This window comes from Bubalus bubalis, chromosome 11, assembly GCF_019923935.1.
Source record: "Bubalus bubalis isolate 160015118507 breed Murrah chromosome 11, NDDB_SH_1, whole genome shotgun sequence".
Taxonomy (NCBI): Eukaryota; Metazoa; Chordata; class Mammalia; order Artiodactyla; family Bovidae; genus Bubalus; species Bubalus bubalis.
The window spans coordinates 87,009,544-87,024,213 of NC_059167.1; the positions used below are offsets into that span (position 1 = coordinate 87,009,544).

At 44.6% G+C, this 14,670-nt stretch overlaps 1 protein-coding gene across 7 annotated transcripts in view; it reads right to left on the reverse strand.

Moving 5' to 3' along the window:
* Positions 1 to 14,670, reverse strand: part of NOX5 (NADPH oxidase 5) — a 59,576-nt gene that overhangs the window by 37,091 nt on the left and 7,815 nt on the right. For 2 of the 7 annotated variants that reach the window (XM_025296253.3, XM_025296250.3), the window contains exon 1: positions 5,395 to 6,443. The exons of 3 other annotated variants lie outside the window; for them this stretch is intronic. In XM_025296253.3, the coding sequence (XP_025152038.3) occupies positions 5,395 to 5,444 (50 nt within the window). In that variant the 5' untranslated portion in view covers positions 5,445 to 6,443. Of the gene's footprint in view, positions 1 to 5,394; positions 6,445 to 14,670 lie in introns of those variants that run through there. 2 more of the 7 variants (XM_025296251.3, XM_044925380.2) reach the window with 2 other exon arrangements.

Sequence of the window (14,670 nt, forward strand, 5' to 3'; positions counted from 1 at the left end):
TTCTGCTTTTAAAGGAATCTTTAACCAGAAACACACATAAAACAAAACTATGTATTGACCATTATATGAAAACTTTGTGCTCATCAGCTGGGAGGAATCAAATCCTGTATTTATTTCCCCTAGGAGTAAAGGTACAGAATTTCCTCATTCAGGAAATGTGACTTTACAGACTACAACTACCACAAAAAATGAGAATTAATTGTATATATAAATAAGATTAAAAATAAATGAGTTCAAGTGAAATGAGTCAGAGAAAGACCAATGTTTTATGATATCACTTATATGTGGAATGTAAAAACTAAAACATACTATGAACATAATGGAAAAGAAACAGATCCACAGATATAGAGAACAAACTAGTGTTTACCCATAGGGAGAGGACAGGTGGAGAGGAAAGACAGAGGTAAGGGGTTAAGAGGTACAAACTACTATGTATAAAATAAGCTACAAGGATATAGTGTACAGCACAGGGAATGTAGCCAATATTTTTAACTATAAATGGAGTATAACCCTTAGAAAAATGAAATAAATGGGCTAACTTTCACTTAAGACACTAGAAACAGAATAAAACACACACACACATGAATAGAAGGATAGACTCAAGTATAAAATCTAAAATTAAGAAACTAGAAAATGGAAAAAAAAAAAAGGTCAAGATGGTAAACTGATTTTGGTTGCAGCAATGGTTTTACAGATGCATGCATATGTCAGTTCAGTTCACTTCAGTTCAGTCGCTGAGTCGTGTCCGACTCTGCGACTCCATGAATTGCAGCACGCCAGGCCTCCCTGTCCATCACCAACTCCCGGAGTTCACTCAGACTCACGTCCATCGAGTTGGTGATGCCATCCAGCCATCTCATCCTCTGTCGTCCCCTTATCCTCCTGCTCCCAATCCCTCCCAGGATCAGAGTCTTTTCCAATGAGTCAGCTCTTCGCATGAGGTGGCCAAAGTACTGGAGTTTCAGCTTTAGCATCATTCCTTCCAAAGAAATCCCAGGGCTGATCTCCTTCAGAATGGACTGGCTGGATCTCCTTGCAGTCCAAGGGACTCCCAAGAGTCTTCTCCAACACCACAGTTCAAAAGCATCAATTCTTCTGCACTCAGCCTTCTTCACAGTCCAACTCTCACATCCATACATGACCACAGGAAAAACCATAGCCTTGACTAGACGGACCTTTGTTGGCAAAGTAATGTCTCTGCTTTTCAATATGCTACCTAGGTTGGTCATAACTTTTCTTCCAAGGAGTAAGTGTCTTTTAATTTCATGGCTGCAGTCACCATCTGCAGTGATTTTGGAACCCCCCAAAAAATAAAGTCTGACACTGTTTCCACTGTTTCCCCATCTATTTCCCATGAAGTGATGGGACCGGATGCCATGATCTTTGTTTTCTGAATGTTGAGCTTTAAGCCAACTTTTTCACTCTCCTCTTTCACTTTCATCAAGAGGCTTTTTAGTTCTTCTTCACTTTCTGCCATAAGGGTGGTGTCATCTGCATATCTGAGGTTATTGATATTTCTACCGGCAATCTTGATTTCAGTTTGTGCTTCTTCCAGTCCAGCGTTTCTCATGATGTACTCTGCATATAAGTTAAATAAACAGGGTGACAATATACAGCCTTGACGAACTCCTTTTCCTATTTGGAACCAGTCTGTTGTTCCATGTCCAGTTCTAACTGTTGCTTTCTGATTTGCATATAGGTTTCTCAAGAGGCAGGTCAGGTGGTCTGGTATTCCCATCTCTTTCAGAATTTTCCACAGTTTATTGTGATCTACACAGTCAAAGGCTTTGGCATAGTCAATAAAGCAGAAATAGATGTTTTTCTGGAACTTTTGATTTTTCCATGATCCAGCGGATGTTGGCAATTTGATCTCTGGTTCCTGTGCCTTTTCTAAAACCAGCTTGAACATCTGGAAGTTCACGGTTCATGTATTGCTGAAGCCTGGCATGGAGAATTTTACTAGCATGTGAGATGAGTGCAATTGTGTGGTAGTTTGAGTATTCTTTGGCATTGCATTTCTTTGGGATTGGAATGAAAACTGACCTTTTCCAGTCCTGTGGCCACTGCTGAGGTTTCCAAATTTGCTGGCATATTGAGTGCAGCACTTTCACAGCATCATCTTTCAGGATTTGAAAGAGCTCAACTGGAATTCATCACCTCCACTAGCTTTGTTCGTAGTGATGCTTTCTAAGGCCCACTTGACTTCACATTCCAGGATGTCTGGCTCTAGGTGAGTGATCACACCATCGTGATTATCTGGGTCATGGAGATCTTTTTTGTACAGTTCTTCTGTGTATTCTTGCCACCTCTTCATAATATCTTCTGCTTCTGTTAGGTCTATACCATTTCTGTCGTTTATCGAGCCCATCTTTGCATGAAATGTTCCCTTGGTATCTCTAATTTTCTTGAAGAGATCTCTAGTCTTTCCCATTCTGTTGTTTTCCTCTATTTCTTTGCATTAATCACTGAAGAAGGCTTTCTTTTCTCTTCTTACTATTCTTTGGAACTCTGCATTCAGATGCTTATATCTTTCCTTTCCTCTTTTGCTTTTTGCTTCTCTTCTTCTCACAGCTATTTGTAAGGCCGTCCCAGACAGCCATTTTGCTTTTTTGCATTTCTTTTCCATGGGGATGGTCTTGATCCCTGTCTCCTGTACAATGTCACGAACCTCCGTCCATAGTTCATCAGGCACTCTATCTATCAGATCTAGTCCCTTAAATCTATTTCTCACTTCCACTGCATAATCATAAGGGATTATATGCATTATAATATTATGCATATGTCAATACTCATCAAATTGTTCATTTTAATAAAAGTACATCAATTATCCCTCTGCTGCTGCTGCTTAGTTGCTTCAGTCATGTCTGACTCTGTGCGACCCCATAGATGGCAGCCCACCAGGCTCCCCCATCCCTGGGATTCTCCAGGCAAGAACACTGGAGTGGGTTGCCATTTCCTTCTCCAATGCATGAAAGTGAAAAGTGAATTATCCCTCAGTATAGTGAAAAAAGGGCTTCTTCCCTGGTGGCTCAGATGGTAAAGAATCTGCCTGCAATGCAGGTGAACCAGGTTTGTTCCCTGGGTTAGCAAGATCCTCTAAAGAAGGGAATGGCTACCCAACTCAGTATTCTTGCCTGGAGAATCCCATGAACAGAGGAGCCTGGAAAGCTACAATCCATGGAGTCACGAACAGTCGGACATGACTGAGCGACTAAGCATGCATGCACATAGTGAAAAAAACAAGTTGGTTCTATGAAAATACTAAGTAAAAAAGCATGATTAGAGAAAGTTTAAAAAATAAAATATTAATATTGAGAAAGGCAATAGAATCCAGAAAACAGCAACAGAAATATGAGTATTGTGTGCAACCGATTGGTGAACATAGAGAAATGAATTGATTTCAAGAAGTAACACTCTGAACAGACCAATAATCATTTAAATAGTAAGGGGGTTAAATGTCAACATTTAAAATAATGTCAGGCCCAGCTTGTTTTCACAGTTGAGTTTTCTCTAATCTTCAGAAAATAAGTTCAATGTCAAACCATCTCAGATTGTAGAAAATGACGGTAAGATTATTTTACTGTCATTTTCTAGTTTATTTTACAAAGCTAGTTTATTTTACAAAGCTAGCATTACCCAATCCCACTGAAGACAGCATGCGAAAAGAGAAAATTCAAGACAAGTTTCACTTACAGAGATGCAAAACTCTAAAATATAACCTAGTTAAATCCTAAAGTTTACTTAAAAAATTAGGGACATCTCTGGTGGTCCAGTGGTTAAGGCTCCAAGCTTCCACTACAGGGGGTGAGAGTTCGATCCCTGATCAAGGAACTAAGATCTCACATACCACATGGCATGGCCAGAAAGTAAAAATCAATTATCGTTATCATCAGGAAGGACTTACTTTAGTAATGTAAGTGTGGTTCACTTCTAAGAAGTCTATCAATAGCCCTCTGCAGCCCAACAGGGCAGTCTCCTAAGAGCATGGTTCTCAGACCCTGGTTAGTGCTTGTCAGGAAAGGGGCAGCTGGTGAAATGCCCATTCTGACTCACCAAATTCGGGGGGCCCAGGAATCTGCATGTGTAAGCAGCACCCTGACTGTCTGGGACCCACACAACTGGCCCAGGCTCACACCTGGAGAAGCACGGCCCTGAGGGTTGAACAGCCTCACCTACTACTTCTCTTGGGACCCCACAGGAAGACATTCCACAAAGCAGAGCAAATTCTAGGAAACAGGCTGCACACAACTGCTAACCCAGGGAGCATGGGGGCAGGGTATCCAATGTTAACCTCTCTCGTCTCAGAAATATTAGTGTGCCTGGCCTACAGGATGAGAAAGGAAACTTGCAAAGGGGCTGGGGAAGAGACAACTGGTGGGAAGTAAACAGTGAGGGAGGGTGGGGAAAAGGAAGTGGTACTCGACAAGAAACCGGGAATCTGCAGGTTTCAGAGCTCAAGGGGAAGCTGGTGCTGACGAGAGGCCAGAACTGTCCCCAGGAGACCAGGTTCTTAGGTCCACTGGCCCCATTGTGTAATAGTTTCCTCATCTGTGTGTTCGTGTGTGCTAAGTCACTTCAGCTGTGTCCAACCCTTGGCAAACCCATGGACTGTAGCCCGCCAGGCTCCTCTGTTCATGGGGTTCTCCAGGCAAGAATATTGGAGTGGGTTGCCATTTCCTTCTCCTGGGGATCTTCCCACCCCAGGAATTGAACCCATGTCTCTTACATCTTCTGCATTGGCAGGTGGGGTTTGTTGTTTTTTAATCACCAGTACTCTTGCCTGGAAAATCCCATGGATGGAGGAGCCTGGTGGGCTATAGTCCCTGGGTCGCACAGAATCGGACATGACTGAGCTACTTCGCTTTCACTTTTCACTTTCATGCACTGGAGAAGGAAATGGCAACCCACTCCAGTGTTCTTGCCTGGAGAATCCCAGGGACGGGGGAGCCTGGTGGGCTGCCGTCTATGGGGTCGCACAGGGTTGGACACGACTGAAGCGACTTAGCAGCGGCGGCGGCAGCAGCAGTGCCACCTGGGAAGCCCTCTTCACCTGTAAATGTGACAGTCAATCCTTCAACCAAGGGTTGCCACGGGGACCCAATGAGATTCTATTTCAAAAGTGAAACTGGTGAACACTGCGCAAATGTTAGGTATGGTTATTAGTCTGGTTATTAGATTTGGCCAATTGCTTATTTTACAGGTGAGAAAACAAGCCCAGAAGAGGGCAGGTGACTTGCTCAAGATTGTACTGCTTGCTAGCAACCAGACAAAAGCATGCTCAGGTCTCCTTACTTCTGCCACAGGTAGTCTACCCTTTGTGGACCCCCAAAAGAATAAGCACTCCTGCCTTTCCCTTGTCCCTGGCATGGAAAGTGAGACAAATGAGCCACTCACCCTCTGAAGCCTTCAGAGTCTGTCCAGGCTGTGTCTCCTGGTGCGCTCATCTTCTTCGCTGTCTTTTAGACCACAGGTCCCGGAAAGGCTGCTGTCCGTATAGCAGCCTGCGTTCTGAAGCCCACAGTTTATCTCTCCCAGCTACTCTTCCTGCCTTTCCTAAAAAGCTTGCTCACACCCACAGCTGCTCACTGAGTCATGTGCAAGCTGGTGGCCAGGTTGTTTCAGAGAAATTTTATGAAGGAAGCCTGGTACAGAGTAGGGCAAGCCTTTTCCTGGGAATGATGTGGGCTATGTTCCATCCAGTCCAGTACCTTCCACCTTCCCTCCCTCAAGGAGACTGGGCAGGTAGGAGATCTCAAAATGCACCATGAAAAAAAGTGTTCCATGAGACTTCATGGCCCACAGTCCCATCGGTTACCAACAAAAATGCTGAGGACTTCACACATGGTGCCTGATTGAATATGTAACTCAGCCCTGCTTAGGGGTGTTAGCATCATCACTCTGCTCATGTGGAAAGTGAAGCTCAGAGAAGTGAAGTAACATGTCCAGGAGGCTCAGCAAGAATTCAATCTGGAGATTGCATTGAACCATGTGGGGAGTGCAACTCGGACCCAGTGTCCTGTGTAAACATAAGTTGGAACAGTCATCTGGAAGGGGTTTCTGTCCAAGGGGTCTGGGGGAAATTGGTGGTCTGCAAACACAAAAAGAAATTGTGCAGTCATTTAGATAAGGCCACCCTGCAATTAAAATTCCAAGTGCTTTTCACTTTTTCTCCTGTCTGGTAAGATGTCAGCTCAGGCTGATACTCCTAGACATCTGTTGCGCATTAGGACTTCCTATTGGTTATTTTAGATATTCCTGGTTCATTTCCAAAATGAGGCAAGTAATTATTGCTTTGTTTTAAAGAAGTTTCTCCAATTGTTTGGCCCCTGGCTTGGAAAATCCCATGGATGGAGGAACCTGGTAGGCTGCAGTTCATGGGGTCGCTAAGAGTCGGACACAACTGAGCGACTTCACTTTCACTTTTCACTTTCATGCATTGGAGAAGGAAATGGCAACCCACTCCAGTGTTCTTGCCTGGAAAATCCCAGGGACGGGAAGCCTGGTTGGCTGCTGTCTATGGGGTCGCACAGAGTCGGACACGACTGAAGCGACTTAGCAGCAGCAGCAGCAGGATATTTAAAGGGCTCCTTGAGTGACAGTCAAGGTAGCCCCTGAACCTGAAATGCTCCCTCAAATCCCTCTGCTGTCGCCCACATGCTCCTCTGCTCACAGGCTCAGCAGTTCTCGTTTGACTAAGTCCCAAGGGAAGACGAGTTCTGTGGAACTTATCTGGTGACCTTGGCAAGTGCTTCCCTTCCAATGTGACAAGAGATCAAATCTATTGGGTCCAAATTGTTTAACACAGAGAATAAGAAAGGATAAAGAGCATCTGTTTTTCCTTCAGGGGGAACTGTCCAGGTTTTATGATGTGATGACAACAACCTAGGAGTTCAGTCTTTTGGTTTTAGTTTATTAGATTTGATCTGCTTTTCTTAAACTCAGGACTGGAGAGACTTCAGGGTCATAGAGTTCACTCGATTTTTAAAAGTAAGTTTTACTGAAATAGTTGAGCTTTTTTGTTATTCAGTTGCTCAGTTGTGACCCTGTGGCCTGCAGCACGCCAGGCTTCCCTGTCCCTCACCATCTCCCAGAGTTTGCTCAAACTCATGTCCATTGAGTTGGTGATGCCATCCAACTATCTCGTCTCTGTCATCCCCTTCTCCTGCCTTCAATCTTTCCCAGCATCAGGGTCTTTTCCAGTGAGTTGGCTCTTCACATCAGGTGGCCAAAGTATTGGAGCTTCAGCTTCAGAATCAGTCCTTCCAATGAATATTCAGGATTGATTTCTTTTAGGATTGACTGGCTTGATCTCCCTGCTCTCCAAGGGACTCTCAAGAGTCTTCTCCAACACCACAGTTCAAAAGCATCAATTCTTCAGTGCTCAGCCTTCGTTATGGCCCAACTCTCACACCCATATATGACCACTGGAAAAACCATAGCTTTGACTATATAGACCTTTGTTGGCAAAGTAGTGTCTCTGCTTTTTAATATTCTGTCTAGGTTTCTCATTCCTTTTCTTCCAAGTTTCAAGCATCTTTTAATTTTAAGGCTGCAGTCACCATCTGCAGTAATTTTGGAGCCCTTAAAATCTGTCACTGTTTCCATTGTTTCCCCATCTATTTGCCATGAAGTGATGGGACTGGATGCCATGATCTTCATTTTTTGAATGTTGAGTTTTAAGCCAACTTTTTCACTCTCCTCTTTCACCTTCATCAAGAAGCTCCTCACTTTCTGCCATAAGGGTGGTGTCATCTGCATATCTGAGGTTACTAATATTTCTCTTGGCAATCTTGATTCCAGCTTGTGCTTCTTCCAGCCCAGTACATTTCACATCATGTACTCTGCATGTAGGTTAAATAAGCAGGGTGACAATATACAGCCTTGATGTACTCCCTTTCCAATTTGGAACCAGTCTGTTGTTCCATGTCCAGTTCTAACTGTTGCTTCTTGACTTGCATACAGATTTCGCAGGAGGCAGGTAAGATGGTTTGTTATTCCCATCTCTTTCAGAATTCCACAGTTTGTTGTAATCTACAAAGTTGAAGGCTTTAGCATAGTCAATAAAGCAGAAGTAGATGTTTTTCTAGAATTCTCTAGCTTTTTCTATGATGCAATGGATGTTGACAAATTTATCTCTGGTTCCTCTACCTTTTCTAAATCCAGCTCGAACATCTGCAAGTTCTTGGTTCACATACTGTTGAAGCCTGGATTGAAGGCTTGAAGGATTTTGAACATTACTTTGTCATCATGGTAAATGAGTCCCATTGTGCAGTAGTTTGAACATTCTTTGGCATTGCCCTTCTTTGGGATTGGAATGAAAACTGACCTTTTCCAGTCCTGTGGCCACTGCTGAGTTTTTCAGATTTGCTGGCATATTGAGTGCAGCACTTTCACAGAATCATCTTTCAGGATTTGAAATAGCTCAACTGGAATTCCATCACCTCCACTAGCTTTGTTCGTAGTGATGCTTCCTAAGGCCCACTTAACTTCACATTCCAGGATCTCTGGCTATCAGTATAATAAATACTTATTTCCTGTTTACTTAAGTGCAGAGTGGTGTTTTGCTGATGAATCCTCTTAACCTAAAACCAAAAGTAAGTCTTTTGGCAGAGCACTGTACTAAAAAGACAGCCAATCAAACCAACAGTAGGAGGATTTTATTCTATAAGAAGTGAAAATAATAGACGTCAAGCATATCTAGAATCCTCAAAGAAAGGAAAGAAAAACATCCGTTTAAAAAAAAAGAATAAGAACTTAAATAAAAATGGGCAGAAATTAAACCAGCCCTGTTGGTATGAAGAAAACACAACTAGAAATATGGAGAAGAATATGGTTATTAAACATTTAAATAATTCAATAAATAAGATAATTTTTAGTCTACACATAATTGAAGAGTAAATGTACAATTCCTAAGATAGTATTGAATAATTCACTTGGAATAATTTTGTAACTTCTTTTCACTTACCAGCATTTACATTTCTCCATACTATTAAATATGACCATGTCAAAATGTTGTAAACTAGTTTTCCGTGTTTGGACAGTTAACTTTCTTATATTGATTCCATTACTATAAACAAATTTGTGAGAAATCTTGTTATTAAATCTTTGTCCAAATTTCCAATCACTTCTCTAGATCGCATTCCCAAAAGAGGAATTACTGAAGTATGAAACTGTCTAAGTCTTTTGGTTACAGCCAATAGCCAAATTGCTTCTCAAATATCTTAAACCAATTTTTCAGTCCCACCCATGTTTGAAGAAAATGTCTATTTTACCAAACACTTTTGAATACTAAGAATTATTCTTTAAAATATTTGCCCATTTGGCAAAAAAATACTGCTTTCAATTTTTATTCACCTTAGTCTGATTAGTAACAAAGTGAAACACCATAATGGAAGGAAAAATATGAAAACTTCTTTCCCTCATTTTTCTCAGTGAAGTAGGACATAATTTCCGGTAGAGGGGACACAGCACTTCATTACACGCCATGCTCCCAACTGGTTGCTTTTTGCCAAAAAGCATTTTCCTTCTACATTTTTTTGTCAAAGGCATGATGTCTTCACTCCAGCACTATAACAGATGATTTAATTCTTGGGGCTGATGTAAAGTTCTGAGTCTGTAGCGCCTGGATTTTCTCTGCTTGCTGTAGAGTGGGAACACTGCTACGGCCACCTTCCTCTGCCTGGATGAGTCAGGAAAAGCAGCTGACACGCTGACAAGCCGTGCGGAAGGCAATAGGTCACCTGCCTGTGCTCCTCCCCATGGCCCCCTGGGCCCTGGAGCCTGCATCCCCTCGCCCATTCAAGGACGGTGACCCCATGCTTTCTGCAGCATTTTCCCCTTCTCGGCTGGATCGTTCTTTCTCCAGCTAGTGCCCAGTTTCTCCTTAATACCAAAGCTTCTTGAAAGAGTTGCTTATATTCAGTCTCATTTCCCCCCATTTTTTGGAACCCATCCCAATCAGATTTCTACCCCTCCAAGCCCAGGGGTCACAGCAGCATGTGATGAAGGTGAGTTCCTTTCTTGAACCTCTGTCCTCTCTTGACTTCCTGAATCCCACCCTCTTCTGGTTTCTAACTCACTGTCTCCTTTTCAGTATCCTAACTTATTGATATACCTTGCTCTTTTCAAAAATATATATATTTATTTGGCTCTGCCTGGTCTTAGCTGTGGCATGTGAGATCTTTGGTTGCAGCATGTGGGATCTAGTTCCCTGACTAAGGATCAAACCCAGGCCCCCTGCATTGGCAGTATGGTGTCTTAACCACTGGACCACAAGGGAAATCCCTAGATTCTGCTGTTTTATGTGGCCTTGGTAAGTTGTGTTTAGCCTATCTTTTCTATCTAAACTAATAACTTCCTTGTTAAGTTAACTAGCTCATCTACAAGTGCATGTCTCCATCCCCAACTTTGGCCCTGAACTGTGGTCTGGTAATTCCAACTGCCAGTTACTATCTCCACTTGGATGTCAATCTGCATCTAAAATTTAACACACCCAAAAACTGGATTTACAGTTCCTAACCCCAAGCCCGCTGGTATTCCCATCTCAGTAAATGACCCCTCCTCCATTCCCCTCAGCACTGTGGAGTACGCATCTATTCCTTTCTTTCCTACATGTCTGACATGTAACCCACAAGCCAACCTTGTAGCTTATACTTCCGCATTAGAAATAGATGCGGAATCTCACTGCCCCTCCAGAGGCCCAGCCTAGCCAGAGGCCCCATCACTGTTCACCTGGACCATGCTGACAGCCTCCCAACTCACCCTCTGTTCCACCATCATTGCCTTAGAGTCTGTTCTCTATTTGGCTGCCCTGGGGATCCTGTTCAAATGCAAGTTAGATGAGTACTCCCCTGCTCTTATCCCACTTAGAATAACCACAAAGCCCTCCATAACCCCCACCATGACCTGACCCCATGACCCATGTGTCCTCATCTCAGGCTCTCCCCTTGCTCACTCAGCTCCAGCCACACTGGCCTCCTCAGTATCTCTTGAACATACCAGGCACACTTCTGCCCCAGGGCCGTTGCATTGAACATTCCCTCTGCCCAGAACATTCTTCTTCCAGAGATCTACCTGGCTAACTCATGCACCTCCTTCAAGCCTTTACTCATCTCACATCTGCTTAATGAAGTCTACCCTGAGCATCCTGTATTAAAGTTGAATCTCACCCACCCCAAACTACTGGTTCCCATTACCCTGATCTACCCTCTTCTTTCTGTGACATATATCATCTTCCAGTGTGCTATATAAAGGGCTTTCTTACTGTTTCTTTTCTGCCTCCCCCACGCTAGAATGTAAGCTCCATGAGGGTAGGGACTTGTGTCTGTTTCATTCTGAACGAATCTCAACACTAGAGCAGCGCTTGGACTGTAACAGTCAGTCCACGTTTAGTGAGTGACTTAGCAGGCCTGAGCTTCCCCAATGGCTCAAGCAGTAAAGAATCTGCCTGCAATGCAGGAGACTTGGGGTTGATTCCTGGGTCAAGAAGATCCCCTGGAGAAGGGAATGGCTACCAACTCCAGGATTCTTGCCTGGAGAGCCTCACAGGCAGAGGAGCCTGGCAGGCTACAGTCCATGGGGTCGGAAAGATTTGGACATGACTGAGTGAGCATGCAGCTTAGTGGGCTAGCCACATCAGCATCCCACAGAGGAACCCCCCGACTTCAGTCAACAATTCCCAACACCCATCTCAGTTCTAACCAGGGCCAGCAGGAATCGAACCAGCTCTAGGCATTAATCAGGAGAAGGGGCTTCCATGGCCAGCTTAACTCACTTTCTGGCCTAAGAAAGTCACATCCCCTGTTCCAGATCCAGTCCCTCATCTGCTCAGTGGAGATGTTCTCCTGTTCTCCCTGCCTTGAAACACACTGTAAGAGCAGTCCCAGGGATATACACATTTAAAGCCATTAAAATTGACCTATGCACATTGGTCTTCCCCGGTGACTCAGATGGTAAAAAATCCACCTGCAATGCAGAAGACCCAGGTTCAATTGCTGGGTCAGGAAGATCCCCTGGAGGAGGAAATGCCAACCTACTCTAGTATTCTTTCCTAGAGAATCGCATGGACAGAGGAGCCTGGCAGGCCACAGTCCCTGGGGTCACAAAGAGCTGGACACGACTGAGTGACTGACACTCCACTTCATCCACATTGTGCACTTTGTGTTTGGGAGAAAGGCCTACAGGGTGCTGTTCCTGGGGCCAAGGAAAGTAATCAGAGGCTCTGTCTTCCTGCTGATGTCACTAGGTCTCTTTTTAATGAGATTGAATATGGCCTATCACCTCACCCTAGTCTCACCCCTCTGGGATTGAAATGACCTCATAGAAAACAGGGCAGTTAAGTTGACCTAATAGCATTCCAGCAAGTTCTATCATCCTTTTAAACTGATAAACAAAATCTCAGAGGATATTAAGTTTTCACCAGCTTTTCTTATCTCCTCTTTAAGCTCTGGAAGGCTGGGACCTGTTTTCTTCCTCTTGTATACAACCGTGGGGCTCCACGAGCTGGTTACCGATTTGGTCAGCATTTGGGACCTTGAGTAGCTGCCCTCAGCCTGAGGGAAATGTGGGGAGAGCCAACACTGTGCCTGCCTCAAGCAATAGGTTTCCCCTTGGGGTTACAATGGGTGTTTATGAAACATTTCCCAGAGCAAAATCCTTGTGCAAATACATCCCAGGAAATCCCAACAAGATCCCAGTGGGGCAGATATTCTGAGCTCCATCTATCAGACAAACTAAGGGGCAGAGTCTGGAACAGAATACTCTGAGCTCCATCAGTCCTGCCCACTATCCCATCTCTCGAAGCAGAGACACAGCCTCTGTTGGAAAACTTGAGCATGTTTTGCTCATTTTCAACACGGAACCTTTGCAGGAACTGCCTGGTCTTCCAGGCAAGCATCTGGAGGCACCACACCCCTCAAACTGGGCTCATCCCTCAAGAGCCAGCCCAAAGTCCACCTTCTTCTGGAGGCTCTTCCTGCTGTCCCCAGCCCAGAGTTAGTTACACTGTGTTCCTGCCCATAGATTTGGCTGAACACATGCTGTCTTGCAACATCTCATACCATTGCTTTGTATGGGTGGTGGTGGGGGGCGGGTGGGGGGGGGCAGGTGGGCAGGAGGGAAGGATTTGGTCCTTAGGTCATTATTTAACTTTTCGTGTATATATCTCTTCTCTCCCCAACATGCCTATCAGCTCTAGGTAGGAAACACCTCCGCTCATTCACTATTTCACTCAAGTTTTTCCTTTAAGAAATATTCTATGTCATCCATGCAATAAATAGATGATCCATGATTGCTGCCCTCACAAACACATATTCCTTATTTATTCTTTGATAGTGATAGCGTTAGTCACTCAGTTGCGTCCGACTCTTTGTGATCCCATGGTCCGTCCGTGGAATTCTCCAGGCAAGAATACGGGAGCAGGCTGCCATTTCCTACTCCAGGCAATCTTCCCAACCCACGGTTTGAACCCAAGTCTCCTGCATTGCAGGCAGATTCTTTACCATCTGAGCTACCAGAGAAGCCCATTTATTCTTTATGTCCCTGCTATGATTCCCCGTGGGACCTGCCATAATTCATCTGTAACCAGCAGGCAGGAGTTAATAGTGACAGTCTCTGGCCAGCAAGTTCCAGCTGCGTGTGTCTCTTTTATCTGGTCATAGCCTAGTGAAGACTATTTTTAAGTAGAAAAGCAGGAAGGACCACAGAGATGGGGCCTGAGCAGGGCTGCCTCTGGATGGCAAGCCTAGAAGGGAATTCCTTCTGGGAAAGACTGGAAGCTCCAACCCCAAAAGAGTCAGAGTTCGTGGGTTCTGAAGAGGACTTTAGGCACACCAAAGCCACTCTCGTGGCCCAGATGGGGAAAATGAGGCACCCGGCAGGCTTGTGGCTGATCCAGTGCAGGACTCCCAGCACAGTGCTCTTTTCCTAGGACCCCCTGAGGTATAATTTCCTGCAAAAGGGAAAGATTTATTTTCCCACCTAGCTATTGGAAGTCACTTTGGCACACTCTGGCAGGTGGAAAGAGGTGTGGGGAGACCAATTCACAACAGTGGCTTCCATTACTTTTAAATAGGCTGGAAAACACTTGTGCTCTGATTCTGAGCATCTCCTCCATACCCAGCACTGGGCATGGGATGGGGGTTGGGCTGACTGTACTCGGGAAATCATACAGGACGATCAGCTGTTTGGCAGGTGTGGCCAGTGGGCCCCTTGATAGGAGCGAGACCTGTGAGTGAGAGGGGCTGAGCTTGACTGGAGTTCTGCCCTCCCTGGAAGCCCTCTGACCTTCTCTGAGGGTTCTGTGTAGGGTGGGTGGAGGTGTGTCTGCCCTGCCTACCAGATCACATGGTTGAGGACTAAATGAAGCATCATATGAGGAAGCACCTGTCCCGGAATAGACACTCAGTTTATTTTCACTCGTTCAGAAGGCTGTTTTCATTATTCCCAACCACCTCCTTTGTTTCCCAAATCCCAGAAAAAGCATCCTGGCTAGTCTTTCTGAAGCAGGAATCGGTGAGTGCATGTGGCCCCAACTGCCTCCTCTAGGGGTCATGGTCCTGATGCTCCTGCTCATCCAATCACCCTCAGCATGGGTATTTGGGGCTCAGCGCTTGATGCTTCCTTTCCACATTCCTCACTTTTCTTACCTGTAGAAAGGGACTGCTCATTAAA